The sequence below is a fragment of the Pseudorasbora parva genome, chromosome 12, assembly GCF_024679245.1.
Source record: "Pseudorasbora parva isolate DD20220531a chromosome 12, ASM2467924v1, whole genome shotgun sequence".
Lineage (NCBI taxonomy): Eukaryota > Metazoa > Chordata > Actinopteri > Cypriniformes > Gobionidae > Pseudorasbora > Pseudorasbora parva.
The window spans coordinates 28,978,260-29,005,447 of NC_090183.1; the positions used below are offsets into that span (position 1 = coordinate 28,978,260).

General features: G+C 36.8%; 3 protein-coding genes across 17 annotated transcripts in view; 2 read left to right on the forward strand and 1 right to left on the reverse strand.

Moving 5' to 3' along the window:
- Positions 1 to 75: 75 nt before the first annotated feature.
- dnai4 (dynein axonemal intermediate chain 4) lies at positions 76 to 6,711 on the forward strand. Its single transcript, XM_067458416.1, has 17 exons — positions 76 to 211; positions 499 to 655; positions 770 to 951; positions 1,038 to 1,141; positions 1,276 to 1,432; positions 1,636 to 1,775; positions 1,858 to 2,040; positions 2,457 to 2,642; positions 2,763 to 2,896; positions 2,990 to 3,076; positions 3,777 to 3,928; positions 4,215 to 4,372; positions 5,523 to 5,623; positions 5,726 to 5,824; positions 5,931 to 6,157; positions 6,239 to 6,392; positions 6,502 to 6,711. Exons 1-17 carry the CDS (start codon positions 162 to 164, stop codon positions 6,565 to 6,567), a joined length of 2,337 nt encoding a protein of 778 aa, XP_067314517.1. The 5' UTR covers positions 76 to 161; the 3' UTR covers positions 6,568 to 6,711.
- Positions 6,712 to 8,685: 1,974 nt separating this feature from the next.
- On the forward strand, positions 8,686 to 10,382 carry insl5a (insulin-like 5a). The gene is made up of 2 exons (XM_067458417.1): positions 8,686 to 8,872; positions 10,237 to 10,382. The coding sequence occupies exons 1-2, from the start codon at positions 8,686 to 8,688 to the stop codon at positions 10,380 to 10,382; spliced, it is 333 nt and encodes a 110-aa protein (XP_067314518.1).
- A 4,916-nt stretch (positions 10,383 to 15,298) lies between these two features.
- The window catches only part of sgip1a (SH3GL interacting endocytic adaptor 1a), a 97,605-nt gene continuing 85,715 nt past the window's right edge, over positions 15,299 to 27,188 (reverse strand). For all 15 annotated transcript variants that reach the window (XM_067459768.1, XM_067459778.1, XM_067459770.1 and 12 more), the window contains 7 exons: positions 25,155 to 25,266; positions 21,506 to 21,661; positions 20,003 to 20,135; positions 19,454 to 19,656; positions 18,819 to 18,883; positions 17,531 to 17,695; positions 15,299 to 17,398 (listed from right to left, as the gene is read on the reverse strand). In XM_067459768.1, coding sequence (XP_067315869.1) covers positions 17,376 to 17,398; positions 17,531 to 17,695; positions 18,819 to 18,883; positions 19,454 to 19,656; positions 20,003 to 20,135; positions 21,506 to 21,661; positions 25,155 to 25,266 — 857 coding nt within the window. In that variant the 3' untranslated portion in view covers positions 15,299 to 17,375. The remainder of the gene's footprint in view (positions 17,399 to 17,530; positions 17,696 to 18,818; positions 18,884 to 19,453; positions 19,657 to 20,002; positions 20,136 to 21,505; positions 21,662 to 25,154; positions 25,267 to 27,188) is intronic.

Here is a 27,188-nt window from a genome sequence, read left to right on the forward strand (position 1 = left end):
CATTGGAAATCGAACAGCACACCGCATTGGACTAGTAGGAGGAGTCTGTTTCTATGGTTATTTCAAACAAGAAGCATCATGACCGGTTTGTTGTCCTGCACATAACTTCAAGTCATCCAGCCAAGCTTCTGTTATATTTCTCGCTTTTAAAAGTGTGAAACATGTCTAACACAACAGTCAAACAGAAGAGACCCGCTCTGAAAGTCTCCAAGTAAGTTTAACGTTATACATTAACTCTCGAAGAGCAACTCAAACTCTTTATTATTAGGCTAACCTAACTTACTTGTAGTTAACTGTTAGTTTAACCCTGCCAGTCAGCATGTTACCAGGCAGTGCATATGTTAATGTATGCATTTGAGTTTTCGACAAGGATTTTATTAGTCGTTTCCTAAGATTTTGAAACAACATTTTTCCAGTTCTTTAATATTTATTATGTTGGCTTGCCTTGAATATTTACATTTTTTCCTCATAGGCTAAAGCACGTTTTCTTCTTTCCAGGTCATCCAAAACACTAAATGTATCATCTGGCGTATTACGTGTGAATCAGAGCATTACAAAAACTAACCCTTCATTCAGCGGGAAGAGCTTCTGTTCGGCAGGTGACAGTAAGGTTATAGACAAGAGCTCGGCACAAACACCAAAATACAATATTCAGGTAATTGGCATTTAATTATGGATATGCATAAATTCACTATATAGCCTAACTGAAAGAAAAATAAATAAATAAGATTATCTAAAGACAACTCATTCATATTTGTTACTTCACCAGGTGTTTGATGAACATGGGCAGGATGTTGCTCCTCGCCCATTATATAATCCAGATCCTGGGCTTTTACAACCTAAACAGGGTCAACTATTTCCTGCACATGAAACGTCATGGACTACAATGACAGACTTTCCCTCGGTAGCCTTCCAGACCACCAACGCAAGCTTTACTGGACCGTTTACAAGGTAATTGAGGAGAAATGTCAAAATACTTTGCTGCACTTGGATGCACATAAATCGGAACCACAAAGTAATCTCTGCTGTCACGTCAGGTCCTTTTTTGGGAGTGTTTCAGCATCCAGAACCAGCCTGACAGCGGAATCAGTGACTGATGAAACTAAAGACTTGTTAGCGAAACAGTCCAACAGTCTTACAGGTTTTGGTTTCCATTAGTTATTTTCATTTGCAAAGTTTCTTCATTATCTCATCCGTTCAACAATTCCATGATGAATTAATGTTCCAAAATAACATTGTGATATTCCACTATATTTTCCTGTTTGCTTCATACAGATGATCAGGCACGTAGAGAGGAGGTGAAGGAGATGAAAAGGGAGGACGTATTGGACAGCTCGGTGGATTGTTACCTGATTGAGACAGAGACCATCTGGCTGCTGGACATTCCTGCAGTGTCCGTGTCAATAGATTCAGAGGAAGCTGAGGCAGTCAAGTGAGTCACATTTAAGATCGTTTTATTCATACTCCATTTTAGGATTGAGCTAACACTGTTAATGACATTTGAGTCATTTGTCAATTATTTCATTGCTAATTAAACCATATATTAATTTATGTCACATTTATTTTGACTAGCTAGACACACACAGTCACTTTTTCCATGGTACTAAACAATTTTTTTGTTCTTTCGTTTTGAAGGGAAAGGAGCAATGCTTACACAGAACTGTGCAAAAACCGTCAGGGAAACGATAAGTATGTGGAGCGCTCAATGCAAACATTTAATGGTGCACTAAAGACGAAGGAGGCCCAATGTGATAGCATTACAATGGTAGACAAAGGTATGATGTCCATCAATAAGTCAATTTATAATCTGCCCTTAAAATTAAATGTAATGTTTTTAACGTCAAAAACTCTATCCAGCTGTCATGTCCACCGTCTGGGACATGTATGATACATTCTGCAATAAAAGCAATGCCAGTGGAAACACAGTGCTGCCTGCTCAAGGAAATAAGGCGGTTGTCCCAGACTGGTCCTCCATGACTTTCCCCCTGAACCCTAAAGGTTCTGAACAGAGTATGTCTATGGTCAGCCTCACCAGTACAGGTAATTATTTGTATAAATAAACATTATATTTAGAGTAATGTTCTCAGCTGGTATGTATATAATCATATAAGGATTCCAAAGAAAGTAAAATGTGCTTCCAGTCATACTGTGTGCTATTATGATTTAGATGAATCTGCCATCTGGTAAAGCTGTACAGTTTGATGAAAAGTTGTTTGAAATTATCTAAACTAAACTATATTAAAAAAAGATAATTTGATCCAGACTACAGAATCACTTAGAAATTAAGCTAAACATTTGACTTATATAATAATAATACATTTTACTTTTTATGGTAATTTCATTCTTCAATTTGTCCTATTTTTGACTTTTTAAAACAAGGCATTAGGTTATTTCACATTTCATAATGGAAATGGTTTAACAGACATTCATTTTTTTTATCCTTGCTTTGAATATAGTTTGTGGTTCAAGCACTCAACTTGAAAAGATTGCTTGTGTGCTTCCGGTGGAGGAAGAGCCAGATCATGAGCTGATCTTACAGTCAGACAAATTCAAACAGGACCTGGCAGTGATGGAAAGGGTGGTTCTGGTCAATATCTTCCAGCAGAAGCTTGCTGCATACAGACAACTGCCTGTAATAGAGGGTGATGTATTTTGTGTCGCATGTAAAATTGGATGCTAAATGTAACAGTAGTATTTTTATGTCTTCGTATTTAAATATAAATTTATATAAACATATGTATGTATACCGCTTTGTTGAACAGACCCAGACTGTGCGCTGATGGCAGTGGGGTCTAAAAACTCTCAGAGCCCATTTCTTGAGCATCTCTGGGCCTTTGAGTGTGAACTCACCAAGGGGCGAAATGTCACCAGTATGGCCTGGAACAAGAAAAACCCAGTACTATCCATTCTACCAACATGTTTCATTAACAAATTATTTCATTTATTTATAAATCTTTATTTCTACTGAAAAGCATGCGTTTCCTTACAGGATCTTCTTGCTGTGGGATATGGACAGTTTGATTTCAAAGATCAGGCATCTGGACTTGTGTGCTGCTGGTCTTTGAAAAACCCCATGGTATTCTGCACCATTCATGCATATGACTATCACAAATATGACCCAAAAAACATTGGACATTTTGGGATACTTAAAGGGATAGTTCACCCAAAAATGGAAATACTGTCAATTATTACTCACCCTCATGTTATTCCATCCAAACCAGTAAGACCTTCGTTCATCTTCGGAACACAAATTAAGATATTTCTGATGAAATCCGAGAGCTTTCGGGCCCCTCCATAGACAGCTATTTACTTAACACTTTTAAGGTCCAGAAAGGTATTAAGATAAAACATTGTTAAAGTAAAGCAAAAACTATTCTCGTTGCTTCATTAAATTAAGGTTGAACCACTGGAGTCACAAGAACTATTTTAACAAATAGTTTGTTTTTACTACCTTTCTGGACTTTGAAAGTGTTAATTAAATTGCTGTCTATTGAGGGGCCTGAAAGTTTTAAATATTGATATTTTTCTTACAAAACTCCATTGATTAATAATCAGTAAAAAAAAACTATTAATAATTAGTAATTATGAGTTGATTGAGGCACAAGTCATAGTAAATAGTGAGAATTTGACGCCAATCTATCTTTGTGTGGCTTTAATGCCCACATTTTTATATAAAAAATGTATAGTCACTGTATTCTTTTCCTGTATTTGTATGCCTTAGCATGTTATATCATGTGAACATCCTATAAATATGTTTGTTTGTTCATTTGTTTCAGTGGCCTGATCGACTCTTTCATTGTGAGAGTGACTGCACTGCACTGGATTTCTCTGCTTGTAATGCCAATCAGCTGGCAGTAGGCATGCTTGATGGCATTATTGCCATTTATAATGTACAGGCCACAGAACAAACGCCCATCATTGACAGCAGGTGGGGCTGTGAGCATTCCTTCTTTTGATCATCTACTGTACAGAAGTTCCATATTGTAACATACAATAGGTCTCTCATTATCAGTGGTTTGTGACTTAAATAATTCCAAAATTATACTTAGAGTAGGCTCGGGCCAAGGAGTGTTTAATAAAGAAGAAGTTGACATCAACTTTGTTGTTGATGTCAAAGGCTATAATGCTGCTGAATCATATTTAAATGAGTTGACAGGATTGTGTACACACGTATGTTCTGATATTGCATTGACTTTACTCCTGTGCCATCACAGTGACTGCGCCAACATGCACACGGGTCCGGTGTGGCAGCTCAGATGGATTGATCATGAGAGCGGTCTGGCTGGAGAGGATAAAGGGGAAACACTCATCTCTGTGTCAGGTGATGGAAGAATCAGCAAATGGATGCACTACAAAGGCCTGGAATGCATTGGTAAATGAGAACGATGTGACCAAATATATATAAGTACAACACTGACCCCAAAAAGAATTGGCACACTTAAAGGAATAGTCCACTCCTTATCATTATCATATAACTCACCTTCTTGTTGTTTATTGTCAAATGCAAAATAAGATATTTACTGTCCACTTTACTGGACACTTAACTGTCCATGTCCAGAAAGGTAATAAAAACATTATTAAAGTAGTCCATATGTGACATCTGTTAATTTATCAGTTAATTAGAATCTCTTGAAGCATCGAAAATACATTTTGGTCAAAAAATAACAAAAACGACAACTTTATTCAGCATTGTCTTCTCTTCCGTGTTCCAACATCTCCAATGTCACGTGATTTCAGGAGCTTGGAACGCGTGTCAAACTGCCAAATTGCTGAAATCACGTAACATTGGCGATTCGAATCTTTAATCGATTCGTTGATTCATGGCCGTTTGTATCTTTACTTGAGGAACACGGAAGAGAAGACAATGCTGAATAGAGTCGTAGTTTTTGATATTTTTGGACCAAAATGTATTTTAAATGTATGCTTCAAGAGATTCTAATTAACTAACTGATGTCACATATGGACTACTTTGATGATGTTTTTATTCCCTTTCTGGACATGGACAGTAAAGTGTGCATACACATGCATACGCGCTCGGACTAAATATAAAATATCTTAAACTGTGTCTGAAGATGAACGGAGGTCTTACAGGTGTGGAACAACATTAGGGTGAGTCATTAATGACATCAATTTCATTTTTGGGTGAACTAACCCTTTAAGGTGCCATCACTTGTATGTCACTTTTTTGCTTGGTAAAAGTTCGGTCCAGTCCAATCCATTTCAATAGAAATCCATGAAATTGGGAGTTCACCAACTTCAAAATTGAACATATAAATTTGCAGCATTTATCAACAGAAAGCTACATAAAGTGACTTGTGTGAGCAGTGCTTCATACATTGCTACACTTACACTGATAACAGGCACAATATTCCACTAATGTGACTGTACCTTCATAATGTACAAATATTTTTCATCAATATACATCTCACAGTACTGACAAGTTGAGCTGGTGTTAGTAGAAATAAATGCATTTCTGTATATTTGAGCCATGGTTTGAATAATTTGTATTTTGTCTGAGTAAGACCTGATGATACTAAAGCCAACTAACATAATGAAACGGCAGCAAATGAACCCTGCGACCACACCATTGACACCGGGGCTGTGCTTCGATTTCCATCCTAATGTGAGGCCTACATTGAGTACAGTAGTACATCTCACATATGTACACATAATACAAAAAGCTGCTAAGATACTTGTTAATAGCAATAATGCCGTTATCTTACAGCATTCGAATATCTACCTTGTTGGAACAGAGGACGGTCTTATTCACAAGTGCTCCTATTCATCTAATGAGCAATTCTTGGAAACTTACAAAGTCTCCAAAGTATGTAGACATGTCTGTCTAATTTAAAAATACCTTATGGTTGCAATTTGGAGTCTTTTTAAACATTATAAACTCTCTCTTCTATTCTCTCTGCACTTTTCCCCAGGGTCTCATCTATAACGTGACATGGTCGCCATTTTGTCCAGACTTTTTCTTGAGTTGTTCCTCAGATTGGACTATTCAACTGTGGAGACATGACCTCAATAGACCCGTGCTTTGTTTCACCTCTGGACAGAAGGCTGTTTTTGATATCATGTGGTCCCCACACTGTGCTACTGTCTTTGGAGCTGTCAGTGAGGGCAAGGTGGAGATCTGGGACCTAAGAATCAGCACGTAAGATCTTTGTTCAATAACATTTATAAAATTGAATAATAAGGTCTAGTAGTTTGCAGTGCACTCAATTTTTTTTAACAGTCTGGACCCCACAATTGTAAGTGTGACCAGTCCAGGAGTGAACCCGACAGCTCTGCTGTTCACCACTGAGACAGACTGTGTTTTGGTGGGGGACAGTGAAGGACGGGTCACTGTGTACAAGCTCCAGAACCTCACAGCTGGAGGTAGCACACAGGTGAGGCCTTTTCCGTTCATATCCGTGTGGCTCAACATGTGTAGTACATTATTCAAAGTAATCATTTAGTCCAATGCCAAGACCATTTATATACCTTGTGTTTCTGCAGGTGGTGACGTTGGAGGATGTAATTCAGTCCACACTGTCCAGTCAACACAGCACTAAGGAGCATTAGGAAAGACTGGTACAGGCTCATAGAAGAATCAGGCTGTTTGTTTTTACCTCTCCATCATCATAATCTATATCCTCTGGCAGACTGAGCGACTCCATTTTACATAACAATGGGATTACAGCATGCATGTCTGTTTGTGCATTATTAAGGTATCCTTGTAGGTGTGTATGTGTGTATATATATATATATATATATATATATATATATATATATATATATATATATATATATATATATATATATATATATAAAATAGATAACAGATCCACTGCAGGCAAGTAGAAAGTGAACCCAAGTGCAGTGAACCCCCAGCTCTTAATCTGTCACCTTTTTTTAATAGTTGTGTTTGAGTCCCTAAATTGTCCCCAATGTGAAAAGATGGATCTCAGAATCATACAGTCACTGCTGGAGAAGGTTCAAATATGCCAAAGATGCTGGAAAACTGAAGAATGTGCAGGACCTGGAGGATTTTACTGAAGAACATTGGTCAGCTTAACTGCTCAGGACAAACAAGGGGCTCAAGAACAACCATCACAAAACACAAAAACAGCCGTGGATCATCTAGGGAACAACACACATTATATATTATTATAATAGATTCAGAAGAAATGTTATTTTTACATGCAGGCATTCATTTTTTGAGGAACAATTACATTTGTTTTAAATAATTGTCATAATGTGTATATATTGGTTTAATGTGGGAACCACAGACAGAATGTAAGTGTTTGTTCTGTGGCAATGGACAGACGGTTTTATTACCTCTTGCCCGCCACACATTACAGCTTATCGACGACATGAGGACCACATCACACTTTTACAAATATGTCATTACTGATCTGTTGTTCTCTCTTACATCTACAAAAAAGCCTCTAATCTGACATTTTTAGTACAAATCAAACACTGTAGCAATAAAAATGCAACTCAGCTTATATGAGAGAGAGCTTTTAAGAATAACAACTCTGACATTATGACAGGAAATGGATCTTGCTTGTTTACTAATGTATATGGGACTTTTTATCCATATGGCATATGATCATTCATACATTTTAAAACACTTTCCCAGTCGTGTTAAAGGAAGTTGATGTTTTTAAATATTGTTTTGATTTATATTATTATATTATATGAATTTATTTCACTGCCTCTTTTAGTGATAATTTAATAAAGCAACAAATTGAAGGAAATACTGGAAAAAAATGACATTTGCTATTCTTTCTTAATTACATTATTACATGTATTAACACACATTTGGTATAATACAATTATAATAAAATATAATTACTTGCCTAATTTAATGATAGCTTAATGTGCCATGAAAATACTTCAAAACCAAATATATTGTTGTATTATATAGAACATTTTAATTAAACTGTTGTCCAGGAAACATAGTAAATGTCATTTTTTCTCTCTTTTTTTGCATTATTAAATTTAAAGTTACTAAAGATACCATATATCATACCATATATGACATGATGTCATGTCATATAACGTAACTTGGCGACAACAAGCTTTTCCTCTTTGTTTCCTTGTATTGAGTTTGTTCCACAAACTTTTGTCAGTAGACATCACACTGTTATTGATCTCAGGGAACATCAGCCATAAAACCATAATGGCTCGGATTATAGCCGTATTGCTCATTTGCACTCCTTTTTCTCATAGACCAACTAAGGTAACAGAATTTGATGGTCACATCAGTAGATAGTGGACATCTGTTTTGCTCGGGGAGCAGTGTTGGTCTTTATGTGACTAGATTACTCATTCATTAAGGAGAATATCACTGAAATGAGACCATTAAACTCAATATGGTAAGAGACAACAGCTTGTCCCTAAGAAGGATGTAATTTAATTCCAGAATGGGGCAGTAAAGCACCTAAATACCTGCTGCCCTTTGTTTTCTGATCAAAGTTGTTTGACTTGGGGCGATCAAGTAAGTGTTGGGTGGGGTTTGGACAGGATGGAATGGTCCTACGTGTGCTGCTCAACATGCCGCCATAAATTGGGGTCAGGTCTCAGGAGTAAATCAAACGTTCACTAGACCTGAGAGAGGTTGGTTGAAGATAGAGAGGACCTAAGAGAGACAGAGGGAAACATAAGAACAGGAGGAGCGCGGTCACTGAAGCCACTATGAGAAGGTTACATTCTCCTGCTGTACTGCTGCTGGTTCTGCTGCTGTGTGCCGTGTGTAGCGTGTCAGTCGTGCAGGCTGACGTGAAGACTGTCAAGCTGTGTGGCCGAGAGTTCATCCGCGCTGTCGTCTACACGTGCGGGGGTTCCAGGTGGAGGAGGCTCAGCAGTCCCCTGGATATGGAAGGTGAGTTCGCTATGAAGGCGTAAACTAAATGAATACATTCTGGTTTCAGTGTTGGGCTTCAGAACTAATTAAGATGCATTATATGCATGAAATAAAGGATTTAAAAAAAATTATTAAATACAACTCTTGAACACAAAATTGTATTAAATACAAAACATTTTTTTAAAGGTGTCATTATTACTGTGCAATTATATATTTAAGTACTGAGTAATATAGGATTAGGGTTTGGTTGAGTGTTAGTTACATGCAATTATGCATAATATTACTGTGGTAAGTACATGTAACAAGTTTACTGTAAAATAAAGTGTTACCTACAGCTCTTTTATAGATTATAAGATAATTTTTTTTAAATTATTTATCTATTTTAATTATATGAATCCAATCATAGAGATATTCCAAACATACAAAAAAGGCTTTTATTTTTAATTGTTCTAAAATAATATATATATATATATATATATATATATATATATATATATATATATATATATATATATATATATATATATATATATATATATATATATATATATTATATTATATATATATTATTATATTATATATATATATATATATATATATATATATATATATATATGTATATATGTATAAAAAAATATCCTATGGAAGTTTGTGAATTTAATTTGAATTTAATCAAGATAATTAAATAAGCTCAAAAGGGAGAAGGACGATATTTAAGAAAATATAACTTAATAAATGAAGTTTTAGAAGTGTAAAAATTAATGCAAACTAAAATGCATTTTTATCAAAAGAGTGAATATATTGGGGAAAAAAATTAATAACGAAAATGTACAGATGTGAACTAGAATGCATGTATTATACATTTTGTTTTAATTATTTGTATGGCATTTACATGTTTTCTTTAAACACTGTTTAATAATAGAAACAAAACTTTGTCAATGACTGTACGATTGTATGAGTATCTAAGCATCTCTTCCTCTTTCTGATCTTTCGACCCTGATGATATTTAACAGAACACTGCTTTAATTGTATCAGTGAGATCAAGTCTCCTCCAGTCAACAGATAAACAACATCTGGCAATATTACATTCCCATTAGACTGACACAAGTTGAGTTCAAACAGAAAACTCCTGTGTCATTTTGATAGTGCAGCAAACATGCTTGCCTGTCTTTGGAGTCACTTGAGATCTGACTGCATGAAAATATTAATACAATTAAAGCCTTATTATTCTAAAAGTCAGTGGTCTCTAGTAATGTTTATTGACAGGCTAAAATCTATAACTAATTCTTAATCAAAACTTGTACAATCAAACTACTTGCTCAGTTTGCAACAAAATGTCCTTATTGAACATAACCATGTATTTTGCTTTTGTCGTTCCACAGGGATTTTTAATGCAGGTCTAAGCAGCTCCGAGGATCTTAGTGAAAGTCTGGGATCTGACCTGACCAGGCGAGACCTGAATCGTGAAACAAACCTTGTTTGTTGTCAGTTTGGCTGCAAGAAAAGTGACCTTACGTTGCTCTGCTGAGGACTGAACATGCATTTTCTATTTCTCTCCCTATTTGTTTTACCTCCACGTTGACTTCAGATGAATATGAACGTCTTCTATAAAGTGTACAGTCAGTTGGAATTCATATCATTTAATTTGCCAATAGATTATGCCTGTCTTAGATCATTCTGCTACACTTGTACTTTCAAATTGCGAAAAGAGGTGTGGTGAATATCAACATGAAATTGGGTGTTGAGTTGCAAAGCAGTAATTGTGGCGATTGAAGTGTTTTAATTGTGAAATGTGTTTTGCAAACCTTGTTAATAAACATTATTGCATATGCATCGAAGGTGTTTTTCCCCCTAAACCTCTAAACACTGAATCAAAAAAAAAAAAAAAAAAAAATTACCATTATGATTTTGCATTATGTTATTGTCCGATTCCTTTATAAGTTTAGCTTGGTAATTCAACTTGGAGCAAAGTGAGTGCAATGATATTAAATTATATTTAAAAAAAAATCTATATTATATATTACATAATACAGATGAGCATTTCAGGTTACATTTCAGTTAATACATTATATATACAGGGACACCTCTTCAAATCATTGAATTCAGGTGTTCCTATCACTTCCATGGCCACAGATGCACAAAATCAAGCACCTAGGCATTCAGACTGCTTCTACAAACATTTGTGAAAGAATGGGTTGTACTCAGGAGCTCAGTGAATTCAAGCATGGTACCGTGATAGGTTGCCACCTGTGCAATAAGTCTATTCATGAAATTTCCTCCCTACAAAATATTCCACAGTCAACTGTTAGTGGTATTATAACAAAGTGGAAGCAATCAGGAACAATAGCCACGAAGTGGTAGGCCATGTAATATCACAGAGCGGGGTCAGCGCATGCTGAGGTGCACAAGTCACCAACTTTCTGCCGAGTAAATAGCTATAGGCCTCCAAAATTAATGTGGCCTTAAAACTACACTGTGTGATATTTTTCTCCATCTAGTGGTGAAAAGGTATATGGCCATCCAGTGAATATTAGTTTCTGTTCCTCTCAATTCGGATTTCGTTTTAACTCCTACGGTGGCCGATTTAGTCCAAGATTAACATGGCTTCCAGTTCAACCTCGTCCATGAGTGTTCCTTCAAGTGATAAGGTTACTTTAGAAAACTATTATAACTTGCAGTTATTTAATTTGTAAGTTAACATGTATGTTGACATTATGCAATTGTCATTATTTTTTTACCATTTCATTGCTAACATCAGCTAATGCAAGCTAATCTTAGTAAAGTAACTTTTATCAGTGCTATCGTTATTTTGTATATTGTACGACATCACAAGCTTAAGGCAAAGTTTACATTGTAGGCTATATCATTTTCTCCATGAGCAGAGATCAGTTGATTTGACGGAGGTGTGAGCGAGAGCTAGAGGTACGCGAAAGCCGAAGCTTGAATTTACGGGTATGTCCCTCTTTGGCTAATGTACTTTCAAGATGGAGGGGCAACATGGCGACCGGCATTCAAACCCCTCACCCGTATTTTCAATGGCATATTATAAACTTACGAGAATACCCTTATTAATTAAAAGAAGTATGTATACATTAATGAGCACATATATTTTTGAAAGAACTAAGTGTTTTTAGCTAAGAATAAACTAAAAAAGTTACAAAGTGTAGATTTAAGATTAGGTCAATAACTGCATATAATGGGTTTCCATGGCTGAGCAGCTGCTCATCCAAGCCTTTCATCAAGTGCAATGCAAAGGGTCAGATGCAGTATTGTAAAGCATGCCACCACTGGACTCTAGAGCATGGAGACTCATTCTCTGGAGTGATGAATCACACTTCTCTGTCTGGCAATCTGATGGATGAGTCAGGGTTTGCATTGTCCTAAGTGTAAAGTTTGGTGGAGGGGGGAATATGGTGTGGGGTAGTTTTTCAGGGGTTGAGCTTGGCCCCTTAGTTCCAGTGAAATGAACTCCTAATGCTTCAGCATACCAAGACATTTTGGACAATGTCATGGAGACAGTTTGGGGATGGCCCCTTCCTGTTCCAATATAACTTCATACCAGTGCACAAAGGCAGGTCCATAAAGACATGGATGAGCAAGTTTGGTGTGGAGAAACTTGACTAGCCTGCACAGAGTCCTGACCTCAACCCAACAGAATACCTTTGGGATGAATTAGATCGGAGACTGTGAGCCAGGCCTTCTCGTCCAACATCAGTGCCTGACCTCACAAATCTACTTCTAGAAGAATGGTCAAAAATTCCCATAAACACACTCCTAACACCTTTTCTACATACCTTGTGGAAAGCCTTTCCAAAGGGTGGAGCAACTCCATATTAAACCCTACAGATTAAGAATGGGATGTGGTGGTTGAGGAGATTCCCCCCTTTGGGTGTCCAGAAAAGCGCTATATGAATGTAAGGAGTTATTATTATTATTAAAGGGATCCCATGGTGTTGAGACTTGTATGGCTTAATATAACATAAATGATGTCTCTTACTGAATTATGTGGTAGAAAACCCATGAAAGATCTACGTTATTTAAAAAATCGATTTTATATTTGGACCATGGGCGGCGCCATTTTGTTTGCGTTCTAGGTTGATGACGTAGAGTGGTTGAACTCCTCAATCAGCTGGCGTTACCCGTTGCTATTTTTACCACAACGCAACTCGAAAATTGTTTCAGAGTTAAACAAAACAAATGAATTGCTTTGTAATTGTACTTAAAACACACTCAAACATACATGTGCACACAAACTCACCTACACAAGTCACAAACAGATCGGCGGGCGCGCACACACACACCTGACTGCTCTGTCTCAATCGCATGCATCATCACCAAAACATCCTGCCTCTCTTCCTCACGTTACTTTATCCCATCGTCCTACCTAGATATTTCCCTCTGCTGGTCACATTAGGCATTATAGTTAATCTACTATCAACAGTCTATCTGGGGAACAGGATGTGTTGAACAGGATATCAACAAGGGATAGATTGAGGGTTATGTATGCGCGCGCAGTGCGTGCGTGTGTGTATGGGAAGCCAAACAATCCAAAAGTGGGATGAGTCAGCGGGCTGTTACAGAGCTCGCGCCGCGCGGACATGTCATCTGCGCGGTTCAATAGACCGAGCCGCGCGGCCGACTCGTCAGCGCAGCGCGGACGTGTTTACTAGCGCTACCCAATGGGCAGCGCGGCGCGAATTAATCCGTTTTTTTCACGGTCTATGGAACTAATCCTCACCAGCGCTGTAATGAACAATTTAAACCGATACAAGTTCATTTGAAGCAGAAACTTCAATGACTTTGTTATCAATATTATGATATTATATAGCCTTATCTATCTATCTATCTATCTATCTATCTATCTATCTATCTATCTATCTATCTATCTATCTATCTATCTATCTATCTATCTATCTATCTATCATTATGGAATTCAGATATAAAAAGCTTAAGTATTACAGTCATGGGCGTCGGAAGCAAATAAAAAATGTAATTTAGTCTACAAATAATAGCTGAATGCAAAACTTCATACAATAGGCTAATAAGATGAATTACCTGAACATATAAACTCTGATATAATTACCAGGAGGTTGGCGCTTTCTCAAGAGGAATATGATATTGAAAATCATTAACGTTTGCTTTACAGATATTTCCATATAGCGTGCAGTTCAGTATCGACACAACACTGACTTGACTTTTCAAGATAATAAAAGAAAATGCATTTCATCCCCGATTTCATTTATCTACTGTAGGGAAAAACAATTAAACTTCAGCAGAGAATGTTTGTAAGGAATGAGGGGTTTCTTTATTGTAGCCTATATTTGAGTGCATTTATGGTTCGCGCCGCGCTGCCCATTGGGTAGCGCTAGTAAACACGTCCGCGCTGCGCTGACGAGTCGGCCGCGCGGCTCGGTCTATTGAACCGCGCAGATACATGTCCGCGCGGCGCGAGCTCTGTAACAGCCCGCTGACTCATCCCACTTTTGGATTGTTTGGCTTCCCATATGTGTGTGTGTGTTCGCGCCGATCTGTTGGGCTGTGTGTGTGTTCGCGCCGATCTGTTGGTGTGTGTGTGTTGCTGTGTTCGCGCCGATCTGTTGGGGTGTGTGTGTTCGCGCCGATCTGTTGGTGTGTGTGTGTGTTCGCGCCGATCTGTTGGGGTGTGTGTGTTCGCGCCGATCTGTTGGTGTGTGTGTGTGTTGCTGTGTTCGCGCCGATCTGTTGGGGTGTGTGTGAGTCTGTGTGAGAGAGAGAGTTTGTGTGCACATGTATGTTTGGGTGCGTGAAGTCGGACAGCTGTTTGTAAATCGGCTTTACTCGTTATTGCGGTGGAACGTGAGACTGAATGACTGCACTCGAACATGTCCACTATGGTGTCGGACAACACTACAAATGTCCGTCCCTTCAAATAATGCCCTATTTAAGGGTATAGGGTCGATTTCAGATTCAGCCCCTGTCGTGGAGACTGAGCAGCCCAACATCTCGATTGAGACAGAGCCTGTCGTGTGCGCGCCCGCCGATCTGTTTGTGACTTGTGTAGGTGAGTTTGTGTGCACATGTATGTTTGAGTGTGTTTTAAGTATAATTACAAAGGAATTCATTGGTTTTGTTTAACTCTGAAACAATTTTCGAGTTGCGTTGTGGTAAAAATAGCTACGGGTAACGCCAGCTGATTGAGGAGTTCAACCACTCTACGTCATCAACCTAGAACGCAAACAAAATGGCGCCGCCCATGGTCCAAATATAAAATCGATTTTTAAAATAACGTAGATCTTTCATGGGTTTTCTACTACATAATTCAGTAAGAGACATCATTTATGTTATATTAAGCCATACAAGTCTCAACACCATGGGATCCCTTTAAAGTTCATGTGCATCATGTAGATGTCCACATGATGTCCATACATTTTATGCACATTCTGTAGTATAACATAATACAATACATTGACTTGTCAGGCTTATATGTTTTATTGTTTTGGAAAGAACAAAGTAATCTCAGATCTTTGTTAACATTTTTTTATACAAACACAGCTTGCACATGTTGCTAGGAAGAGATGATTTACATTTACCAGACAGCACGCACACGTACAAGCACACTCACAAACTCTCCCTCCTTCAATCTCTCTCTCTCTCGCACGCACACACACACACACACCTTCTTTTGCGCATCTGAGTGACGTTTCACTTTGGACCATGTAGACATACTGATTAAGCACTACACATAATTGAATTCATAGTTGTTTTTTCTTTTAGCTGAGAGTCCTAGTTGTTCTTCAATTAAACTCAGTGCAATAATTAAAAAAAAACTTTAGTTACAGTGCTCAGAAAATCTGCGATGCAGTGTTAAAGGACAGCTCCGCTCCGCTCATCCTTAACGTTAAATGTGGATGGAAACCTATGAATCACAAAGCACCAGTAATCTTCTCCAAACCATCACAACGTCTACATCAGACACTCGAAGATGTAACCAAAATGTTTGTTCCTGACAGTGAACATCAGAGCATCTGGGAAGTTAAACAGTAACACAGTGTTTTTTTTTGTCCTTTTCATTTTTTTCCACAAGAAACAATATTTTCCACTTTATTCATAGGTTTAAACATTTAAAAAATATGCAGCTTATTTTCTCTTAAAGGACAATTCTGGAGATACACGTACAAACGAAAAAACAAAACAAAAAACGATTTGGTCATTTAACCACTCAAGAACCTTGTCATCTCACAGAGACCGTTACCATTTGCAAAATAAAGAGGTTCTCAAGCGCAGGGGCTCATGCTCAGGACACTGAAGGGAGAGGCTGGATACAAGCACATCAGCGTGAATGAGAAAAGAATTTACAATGTCCAAAAGCTGACAATCCATTGTTGAACTAATAGTGCTGCTATACGTAACACTGTAATAACATTAAGCATGACGCATCTAGGAAGATACAGTATCCAGTTTCATTTTCTCTTTTAAATGTCACCCCCGACCCATATATATATTTATATAGCGTAAATTTTCTGTTGCACTTGAGTTAAAAAACTTATATCTGAAATAAATTTAAAAATTATACCTTAGCATTATACTGTACACAGCTTACCCAACTACACAGATAACAAAAAGTCAAAAACTTCAAGGATCCTAAATGATGATACCATTCAAAGTCTATTCATATACAGTGTAACGTTTCTTTTTTTATACAACAAATAATGAATAAATAAAAATAGAGTGATGCCATGTACTCTGAAGTCTAACACTGTTCCCTTGGGAATAACAAAAAGGCTATTTAACAATACAAGAAAACACCAACGGCCTTCAAGATATATGTTACCAATTTTCTGTTGAGGAAAATCATTTTTGTATGTCTATTGCAAGCAGGAGAGTTTTAAAGCTGTGGCTGTCTATAAAAAAAGAAAAAGTATATCGTTTTCCAATGAACCTGACTTCACCGAGTAATTAAAATAAGATATTCCTGAATACGTTTTCATGACTAAATAAGCTTGAGCAATACCAAAGTCCGGTGCAAGACCTCTTACTACATGCAACGGTATAGCGCCATCTAGTGGCAGAGGCTCATTCCTCTTTTAGACAGTCGGTTGTTTACCGCACTAATTTGTTACCTTGTTCGGAAATGTGTTACTTTTTTTGACAAACTGAATGCATAGAGTAATAAAAACATGTTCAGTATCACTTTTAGAGAAGGATACAGAAAATTCAGGTTCAGGTAGGCACAGCCAACAACACATCAGACAGAAATAGGCTAAACCTTACGAACAAACCCAGGTCGTTTGTGAGTCTGTTGTAATACAGATGTTGTAAAGTGAATACAGTTCACACACATAAGAAGTACACCCTAAAACGGTCCACATTTTACAATGCAACTCATATAATACTGCTGGAGTGTGTGAGGTCCACCTGTACTGTACATCTACAAAGGTTTATCCATAAGGTCAGGTAGGGGGTCAGGCTTGTGATCTGTCCTGTGTTTAAATATTCAGAATTGGTCCAAAATATGCAGACTTGCATGGATCAAAGATGTTGTTTAGTTGTCTGCAATGTATTTTCCTATGGTAAAAGCACAAACACAAACACACATTTTAAATAAATGCATATTTGACTTCCCACAATGTATTGATAATCTCAACCAAATTAACTGAACTTTAACTCTCTAAAGCAGCTGTCACTCGCATAACTTACCTGCTGCAAACCTCTTCTTGATAAGGGAAAATCGATATCCAAGGCCAACCAGTTCAATGTCACAGCCGGACAGAGTGCTGCCCTCACTGGTGAACTGCACTGCCACTGGGGCGGGTTTACTGGGACCCTCTGTTAGCTGGAAACGGGCCAGCAGAGATCCTACACCTGAAGATATGAGAAAAGAAATATTCAACGTATTATTTATTATAGATACTGTGTGTGTGTGTGTGTGTGTGTGTGTGTGTGTGTATGTGTGTATGTGTGTATGTGTGTATGTATGTATGTATGTATGTATGTATGTATGTATGTATGTATGTATGTGTATATATATATAAATATATATATATATATAAAAAACTTCTCAAAACAATATTTAATGCAGTGGTAATTTTTCAGTGTAAATCATTTAATTTGATTGGTAACAGCCCTATAGTGTCTTATTATAGTTTAATTTATTGATCAAGTTTAAGAATCTAAATAATAAATTACATTTACAACACACACAATATTTTTCCCGGACGAGCACATTTTTTACTCGGACAAGTGAATGACGAGTCGAGCCCTGCAACTGATAATAAGATAAAAATGAGATGAGATCAAATCAGTATATAATAATGATTTCTGAAGGATCACATGTGACACTGTGTAATGATGCTGAAAATTCAGCTTTGCTATCACAGAAATTTGCATTTTAAAATATATTAATTGTAATAATATTTCAAAATATTATACTGTTTTTAATATATTTTTTTTTCTTCAAATTCACATGTTCACACTTACATCAATTAAATAGAGTAAAGATTATGCGTATTTGGCGTGCTGTCCGGGGAGGGCTCCGGGCTTGGAAATTTTGCCCGAACCCACAGTATCCCTCCCCCACCCCGTGATGAGGATAGTCTAGAACTAGATTGCAGTTTATGATTGTTTTGATATTTATAGCAGTTGATTTAAGTAAGTGTGGAGACAGGCTGGTGGTGGGATGCTGAGAAACTGTCAATGACCGGAAGGTAAATCGCCTGTCTATATACACCTCCTATCATTGATTAACTGATTAGTTTAATGTGCTCCTCTTGTGTTGAATTTAGGTTTAATTATCTGAACCTGCTCCACCTGTGTTTAATTAGATTTAATTGTCATGCATGTGCTTCTCCCGAAATTAGTTTATAAAACTTCAATAAATGAAGCCTTTTGTAAGAATAAGGGATTTTTTTTCAAGAACATTTAAATCGTACCTACCACACACTTTTGAACATTAGTGTATATATATATAGACAAAATTGAATCTCACCTCCATTCTCAGACTTCTGTGAAATATCAGGAATCTTCCATAAGATTCTCTGCTGTTCTGAATTCCTGTAAAGATACCAACAAAAATGAGTATATTATCAAGAAAGACAAAGGAAATTGTCAAAAGCATATCTTCCATCACATCTAGAATTATTCATAGTATAATTTTTCAAACTCTCTAACTAAAGTACAATGGACACTTTTCATATTTCCAGGGTTCTATAAAGTGAAAGTGGTCATAGTAAGGAGAAGACAGCAAATATAATGCAAATATAATTTTGTTTAATAGCAAAAGAAAAATCTGTGATAGCATTTTCACAACTTTCCAAAAGAGGGAAAAATATCGAGAGACTGATTACAGCAGTCAGAAGAGATAAAGATGTCAAATCTTCCATCACTCCCTCAGCCGTAGTATTAGAAACACCTGCACAGCGGCATTAATATATCTTTTTTCATTTACTGCCAAGGTAATAAAACACAAAGTATGACTATATTATTGTGTATTACATTTTTTTTAAACTTGACACTGGAAACGTGTCAGCACAGTCTGTGAAAAGGCTCCATCATTTTGCTTCATTTCACAATAACGATTTGAGTTTTGAAGACTAGAATTCCATTAATAGAAGAATCCCTCACCAGGCAGCTGGAGGAAGCACAGCCTGCAGTTTGCTGACGCCTCCGTCCACAGGGATGAGGAACTGAACGTTGTTGAGGGCGACGGGAGTGGTCATGCCCCCACCGTTGTATTTGTAGTCTATCCTCAGATCAGTAGTGGTGGGCTCACACCTCCAGCTCACTGCTAGATTTAGAGGAGTGGACTGTAGACCCTTGGGTAACACCTGGTGCACATAGGGAATTTGTACACTGAATCAACACTGACTTGAGATGAATAATGACACTACGGTATTTTCTACAGCGTAATCTTTGTCTCATAATTGATGAAGTTTGCACCATTGATTGTTATTCTTACGTTTACATCTGTATTGTATAAAGCTCTATAGAAATAACTTGACAAACTATTTCAGTAATGTACTAGGGCCATTACTTGATAGCCGAAGTAAAATATGGGTCACATATTCCAATTGACAACGGTTTATGTGAGATGAGGACAAATAGCTTTTGTAGATTTTCTAAAAATGAAAACAGATGTCCCTGTGGTCAATGGTGCTTTGAGGTTCTTCTTACCTGATACTTCAGCATGTCTACATTGTAGTAAGTTGCCTGTGGTTTCTGCTCCGCCACCTTCTTTAAATGGGTCATCAGGTTTGGCATATTCACCCAGAACTCCTTTGAGTTTGGATTTGGCTGCGTGGTGTCACTGTAGGAAATTTAAAAGTGCATTCAATCTTTAAATCACGATCAAATGAAATGTGAACGTATAATAGTGTTTAAAAGTTTGAGGTCAGTATGATTTTATAAATTATATGTTTACTTTTTACATTATATTTTAAGGTGACTTACTTACACATTAGATTACAAACAACTAATCCTAAACCAAACCCTAACCTTAAAGGAGTAGTTCACTTTAAAATTAAAATAAGCCCAAGATTTACTCACCCCCAAGCCATCCTAGGTGTATATGACTTTCTTCTTTCTGATGAGCACAATGTTATATTAATAAATATCCTGAATATGGAAGGCGGTCTGCCGGAAGCTAGATATTTAACTTTATAAAGCTTTAAACATGGATATTTTTCGTACAAAACGCCATCGCTTCGCTTCAAAGGGCCTTTATTAAACCCCCAGAGTCGAGCAGAGTACGTTTATGATGGATGGATGTGCTTTTTGAGCTTCAAACATTATAAAGCTTGGAAGCAGCAGGATATTTATTATTACTATAACTCTGATTGTGTGTTCTTCACAAAGAAGAAAGTCGTACACCTAGGATGGCTTGAGGGTGAGTAAAGCGTGGAGTAATTTTCATTTTAATGTGAACTACTCATTTAAGTACATATAGTTTATTAATATTACTCAGTACTTGTTTGTGTACAGTAATTACATTAAAATCGTCTTCAAATAAAGTGTAACTGACATGTTACTTAAACCCAATCAGCATATTAGATGACACATTATATGACACTTAAGACAGGAGTAATGATGCTGAAAATTCAGCTTTTCCATCAAAGGAATAAGTTACATTTTAAAATATGTTAAAATAGAAAACAGTTATTTTAAATTGTAACAATATTTCACAGTTTTACTGTATTTTTGAGCAAGTAAATGCAACATAAGAGACTTTCAAAAAGATTTACATCGTACAGACCCCAAACATTTGAGGGGTAGTGCGAAATCTGTAAATTATCACATCCACACAGAAAATAGAGAATGATATACTAAAATATATTTGGTATACTCCACTTTTGGTATACTCTAAATCACATGTTGAATCACATATGATTAGTCATACAGTATGTGAGTCACCCTCAGCTGACTGTAGGCAGGATAGGAATGATTCTGACTTAACTATACTGAAGTATTACCATGAGTTACAAACTCTGCTTCCATTACCGGTCACTTCCATTACTAATTATGAAAGTCCATAAGCACCAAGTCATAGGAAATTTCACGGCTGATGCTTAATTTGTGTGACTGATAAATAAATGTCTAATTATCACTAATCAATACATATGATGGGGTTTATGGTCTGTGACTGTTCTGTTGTAGGTGATGTTAGATCAATGTTATTACCAGCACAGTAACTGTGGGTTAGGAAGGACGTGTTCCAGACGACTGTAGTTGGTTATGCTGAAGGTTAGCACAGCGGGCGAGGGGTTATTTGCAAAATGCCGTGTGATGCCTGCTGGGAAGGACAACACCATCTCTCCGGTGATCTTCACCACACACCTTAGAGAGTGACATTATTAAACACATACATAAGTAAAGGTCTGGTGTGTGAAACAGTGTTAGAAACAGAGAGATCAATACATCTTTGAATAAGATAGAAAACAGATGAATAAACAGAAGTGGTTAATAGAGTGAGGGAGAAAGATGACAGTTAAATAAGGTTCCAATACTTAAAGGGTTAGTTCACCCAAAAATGAAATTGATGTCATTAATGACTCACCCTAATGTCGTTCCACACCTGTAAGACCTCTGTTCATCTTCAGAACACAGTTTAAGATATTTTATATTTAGTCCGAGAGCGTATGCAAGTGTATGCACACTATACTGTCCATGTCCAGAAAGGGAATAAAAACATCAAGAGATTCTAATTAACCAACTGATGTCACATATGGACTACTTTGATGAAGCATTGAAAATACATTTTGGTCCAAAAATCACAAAAACTACGACTTTATTCAGCATTGACATCTCTTCCGTGTTTATTTTCAAACTTCAAATAAAGATTCAAACGGTTATGAATCAGCGTATTGATTCATGATTCGGATCGCCACGTGTCACGTGATTTCAGCAGTTTGACACACGATCCGAATCATGAATCAATCCGCTGATTCATAACTGTTTGAATCTTTATTTGAGGTTAGAAAACAAACATGGAAGAGAAGACAATGCTGAATAAAGTTGTAGTTTTTGTTATTTTTGGACCAAAATGCATTTTCGATGCTTGAAGAGATTCTAATTAACCAACTGATGTCACATATGGACTACTTCGATGATGTTTTTATTCCTTTCTGGACATGGACAGTATAGTGCCTACACTTCTATACGCTCTCAGCCTAAATATAAAATATCTTAAACTGTGTCTGAAGATAAACGGAGGTCTTACGGGTGTGGAGCGACATTAGGGTGAGTCAATAATGACATCAATTTAATTTTTGGGGGAACTAACCCTTTAACTGTGCTTTTAAATTAAGTCTGTGTCCCAAAACGCCTATGCCGTATGATATTGTTTTTACATATTTGTTATGCTTACATAGCAAAGCCATAAAGTAATTATAATTAATGCGCATGCCATATAATTTAACTTATTTAAATGTTGGAAAGGATAATTAAATATTTAACTTACTATAGCTTCTAACTAAGGTAAAGTATTACAATTTAATATAGGTTAAGGTACATTTTATTTTAAAAGTTATATATTATTATGTATTATTAATTATTTATTGTGGGATATAATAGGAAGCTAAGTATACATCAGCACTGCTTTCAAAATGTCAACAGATGGAGGGATTTCAGTGATGGGATGTTATGCAGATATTTGATTCATATGTCAGATTTTAAGCATTTTAAGGCTGTGTTCGAAATCGACCCCCTATACCCTCATTCACTATTCCCTACATTAGTCAAAACAATCAAATCAAAATGTATTTATAAAACACAATAAAAACAACAGTTGACCACTGTGCTGTACAAAACCTTGTTAAAAAAAAGGACATAAATAAATATAAACAGACCGCAATACAATGAAGAGGACAGTATCAGAACACTGATAAGTGATGGATCCTTATACTCTATGGTAAAAAGATACGTTTTTAACTTGGATTTAAATTTAGATTCTAAAGAGACTAATATGAGAAATCAGAAGACTATTCCACAGTTTCGGCCCAGCAATAAAAAAGGCACGGCCACCCCTCAACTTTTATCTGGATCTTGGGACCATCAACACTTTTCTCAGAAGACTTCAAAGATCAAACGAATGTCTTTGGGTTTAAAAGATCACAGAGAGAATATTCAGGAGCTGGTCCACTCTAAGCTTTAAAAACAACATTTCTTCTATAACAGATAAACAGCCAGTGCAAAGAGCATAATACAGGGGAGACATGATCAAATTTTGCGGGTGCCAGTCAGAAGTCTGGCAGCTGCATTTTGAACCATCTGAAAATTATTTATATTTGATTGACAATAATCAAGCCATGATGACACAAATGCATGGGTTACTCTCTCGAACTCTGGAAAAGATAAAAACAAATCTTGGCTTTTGATAATCTTATTTGGAATTCTTTTTATTTAATTACAGAACTGATCTGTTTATCAAATTTGAGTGCAGAATTGAAAATAAACACCCACGGAAGATCTCCCTGAAGGCCCAAATTGCAATGACATCTGTTTTGTTGTCATTAAGAAGTAACATTTTGTTTTAAAAAGAAACCAAGTCGTAATATCATACAAACACATTACTAGTGATCTTAAGCCTGTTTTGTAATTTTTCCTCAAGGGCAGGTAGATTTGGGTGTCATCAGCATAAAAATTAAATGACACCCCATGCTTGGGGAGAATGGACCCCAGAAGCAGCAAATATAACGAGCACAGAACAGGGGCCAAACGGAACCCTGAGATACTCCAAAATGCAGGGTAGAGCTAGATGAAGAAAAAACATCAAGACCAACAGATAAGGTTAAAATAAGATTTAAACTTATTCTAAACTAGTCGAGAGCACAACCTTTAATGCCCACGCAATTTTTCAATGCGTAAAATTAGGATTCTGTGTTCAATAGTATCAAATACAATGGTTAAATCTAATAGTAGAAGCCCCTGAAATCTACAGATAATAAAATATGTTTCCTAAACCCAGATAGGGAATTAAAAAAAAAATACTATTTGACTTTACAAAAAAGTTGTACTAAAACAGCCTTTTCGGCTGTTGAAAGAAAATATGCATTTGAAATGGGTCTAAAATCTGATAGGTTGGTTGGGTCAAGAATTTAGATTTTTTAACTGTTGCATGTTTTAGTCCACAAATGTAGACTATTTGAAAAAATGAATGAAAAGGAGTGAGTGAATTCAGACACTGAATGCCCTAGAAGGGCTGACAGTTTTGCATAGTTTGTACTTGCCATTTAATAATTATTTGAAAGTTAGCTAACTGGCAGCTTTAGTAGAAATAAAAACATGTATTTTGAAGTCATGGAAACTACGTACAAACTATAATTAAATAATATAATAATTAATTAAAAAGGAATTTACAGCTGTATGAAATTACGATGTAGTCACATTGGACCAGTGGTTTGGGAAATGGTGGATGGATGATTCAGCTGCGGGCGAGACAGGAATTAATTCTGCACGACCCTCACAGTGCATTATGGGTATTTTGTAGCTGTTGAGTACATCGGTTGTATACTCATTATTGCGGTGCATTATGGGATTGAATAAGTGCACTCGATAACATCCACAATGGTTTCGGACACCTCTACAAATGGCTGTTACTTCAAATAGTGCTCTATTTATAGGAGGCAATTTCGGACACAGTCTTAGACTGACAAACAAAATGCACACAGATACAAAATATCTAGAGTCCAGCTATATAATCAATTAATTTAATAATATCCCTTACGAAAAGATGCGTATTTATAAATAGAATGATAAATTATAATTTTGTTCTTTTTTCACACACAAAATAGAACTACGGAGCTAGATGTGAATATGGATTATGTCATACTTATTAGGGTCAGCTCCTTTGAAGTAGGCACTGACTGTCTCTGTGAAAGCTGCAGCCACAGGCAGTGTGTCCTGGGCCCCCATGGTGAGGGGACTGGGCCCTCGAGAACAGCCTGAGTGAAGAAAAACACGCACACACAACAGACTCTGTGTCAGAATGTGTTTACAGAAAAAAAAAGCACAATTTCGATCAGTCACTCACTAAGATACATTACAAAGGCAAATACATGGGTGACAAAGAATGAGAGAAATGGAAATACAAACAAATAGACAAACAAAACATCTCATAGTTTATGAGACAATCAGCAGCTGACAAAATGATTTCTTCATTTGCATTTTAGAAAGGCGCTTGAACCCAGACCTAAAATCTAGCACAATGCCTTCTACAGATGAACTCTATTTTTCACATGGTTAGGACTTGTCAGTAAAAGGTGTACAAGTTCATTTTCAAAGCTGAATAGGTCAATCAAGACTGCTGTGGATTTCACGTAATGCATTCTCAAAGGACAGATAGCGCACTTTGGGCAAAGCAAACGCAACGCTGAAAAGCAAAACTAATTGCAGATGAGTGGCTTTTTCGCATTAAAAGCTAAACAAATAAACGACAGTCAAGAAAATTCACACCTGTTAAATCATCCCATAATTACTCACCCTCAAGCCATCCTAGGTGTATATGACATTTTTTGACATTCCTCTTTCAGACAAATACAATCACAGTTATATAAAAATGTCCTGGCTCTTCCAAGCTTTATAATTGCAGTGAATGGCAGCCCAAAATTTGAAGTTCAAAAAAGGGTATCTACCCATTATAAAAGTAATCCACACAGCTCCGGAGGGTTAATAAAGGCCTTCTTATGTGAATCGGTGAGTTTTTGTGAGAAAAATACCCATATTTAAAACTATAAAGTAAAATATCTATCTTCCGGCGGACCAGCTATTCAACTTACGCATGAAGTAACACCTCAAGAAGTTCAAAATGCTTACGCTACGTACAACGCCAATCGTTGCGCCAGCTATGCTTTTTAACGCTGGATGCTAGATATTTTTACTGTATAATAACGTGTATAATATTACAAAAATCAATTTCTTACAAAACTCATCAATTTGCTTCAGAAGGTCTTCATTAACCCTCCGGGATTACTTTTATGATGGATGGATGCACTTTTTTGTCCTTCAATTTTGGGCTGCCATTCACCACCGCCATTATAATGCTCGGAAGAGCCAGGACATTTTTTTTTAATATAACTCTGATTGTATTAGTCTGAAAGAAGAATGTCATATACACCTAGGATGTCTTGAGGCTAAATCATGGGCTAATTCTCATTTTGGGGAGAACTATACCTTTAAAATCATAACATATATCTGTATTATTTAACATATTTAATTATTGTTGTGATGTTTCAGTAATTAGAAAACAATCCTTAAAGGTCCCATGGCATGAAATATTTATTATTCAACATTAATATGAGTTCCCCTAGCCTGAATGTCCCTAAGTCCCTAAGTCGCTAGAAATTTTGATCAGTATAAAACTAGATCTGGCCGGTCTTTCTCTGCCTTTCAGAAAATGAAAGCCCAGACGAGCTGATCTTGAATCCTCCTGTTATGACGTCATACCAGGAAAGGTTACCGCGCCTTCCCCTGCTTTGCCCACCCAGAGAATTAGTAGAGTAAGGATTCAGTTTATCAGTCGCGATGTCAGCTCAGGCTTTACCATATGGATTCAACAGCACCGCCACAAACAGTGAGTAACAGTGTTCATTAATGCCTGATCTGGGATCAGTGAGTTCTGATGTGTAGCTAATCATTCAAGTTCACACAGACTTTCTTTCTAATTCGTTTAAAACTGTCAGTCCTGCAGAGGGCCTTCTTGATGCATCAGTGAATCAAGCCAGTGACTAAAACCATCAACTTAACATTTCCTCAGCAATCTTTCCCCAGCTCCGTTTCTCTCTCTCTCTCTCTCTCTCTCTCTCTCTCTCTCTCTCGACAGGCAGCGCTGCAGTTGCTCAAGCTCGTGCCTGACTAAACCACGCCC

Excerpts from the sequence above, each read along its gene's own strand:
- dnai4 (XM_067458416.1), top strand. The coding sequence starts at position 162 with ATGTCTAACACAACAGTCAAACAGAAGAGACCCGCTCTGAAAGTCTCC. Across the intron at positions 952-1,037 it reads TTTACTGGACCGTTTACAAG|GTCCTTTTTTGGGAGTGTTT; the intron begins GTAATTGAGGAG and ends CTGTCACGTCAG. Across the intron at positions 6,393-6,501 it reads CAGCTGGAGGTAGCACACAG|GTGGTGACGTTGGAGGATGT; the intron begins GTGAGGCCTTTT and ends GTGTTTCTGCAG.
- insl5a (XM_067458417.1), top strand. The coding sequence starts at position 8,686 with ATGAGAAGGTTACATTCTCCTGCTGTACTGCTGCTGGTTCTGCTGCTG. Across the intron at positions 8,873-10,236 it reads CAGTCCCCTGGATATGGAAG|GGATTTTTAATGCAGGTCTA; the intron begins GTGAGTTCGCTA and ends GTCGTTCCACAG.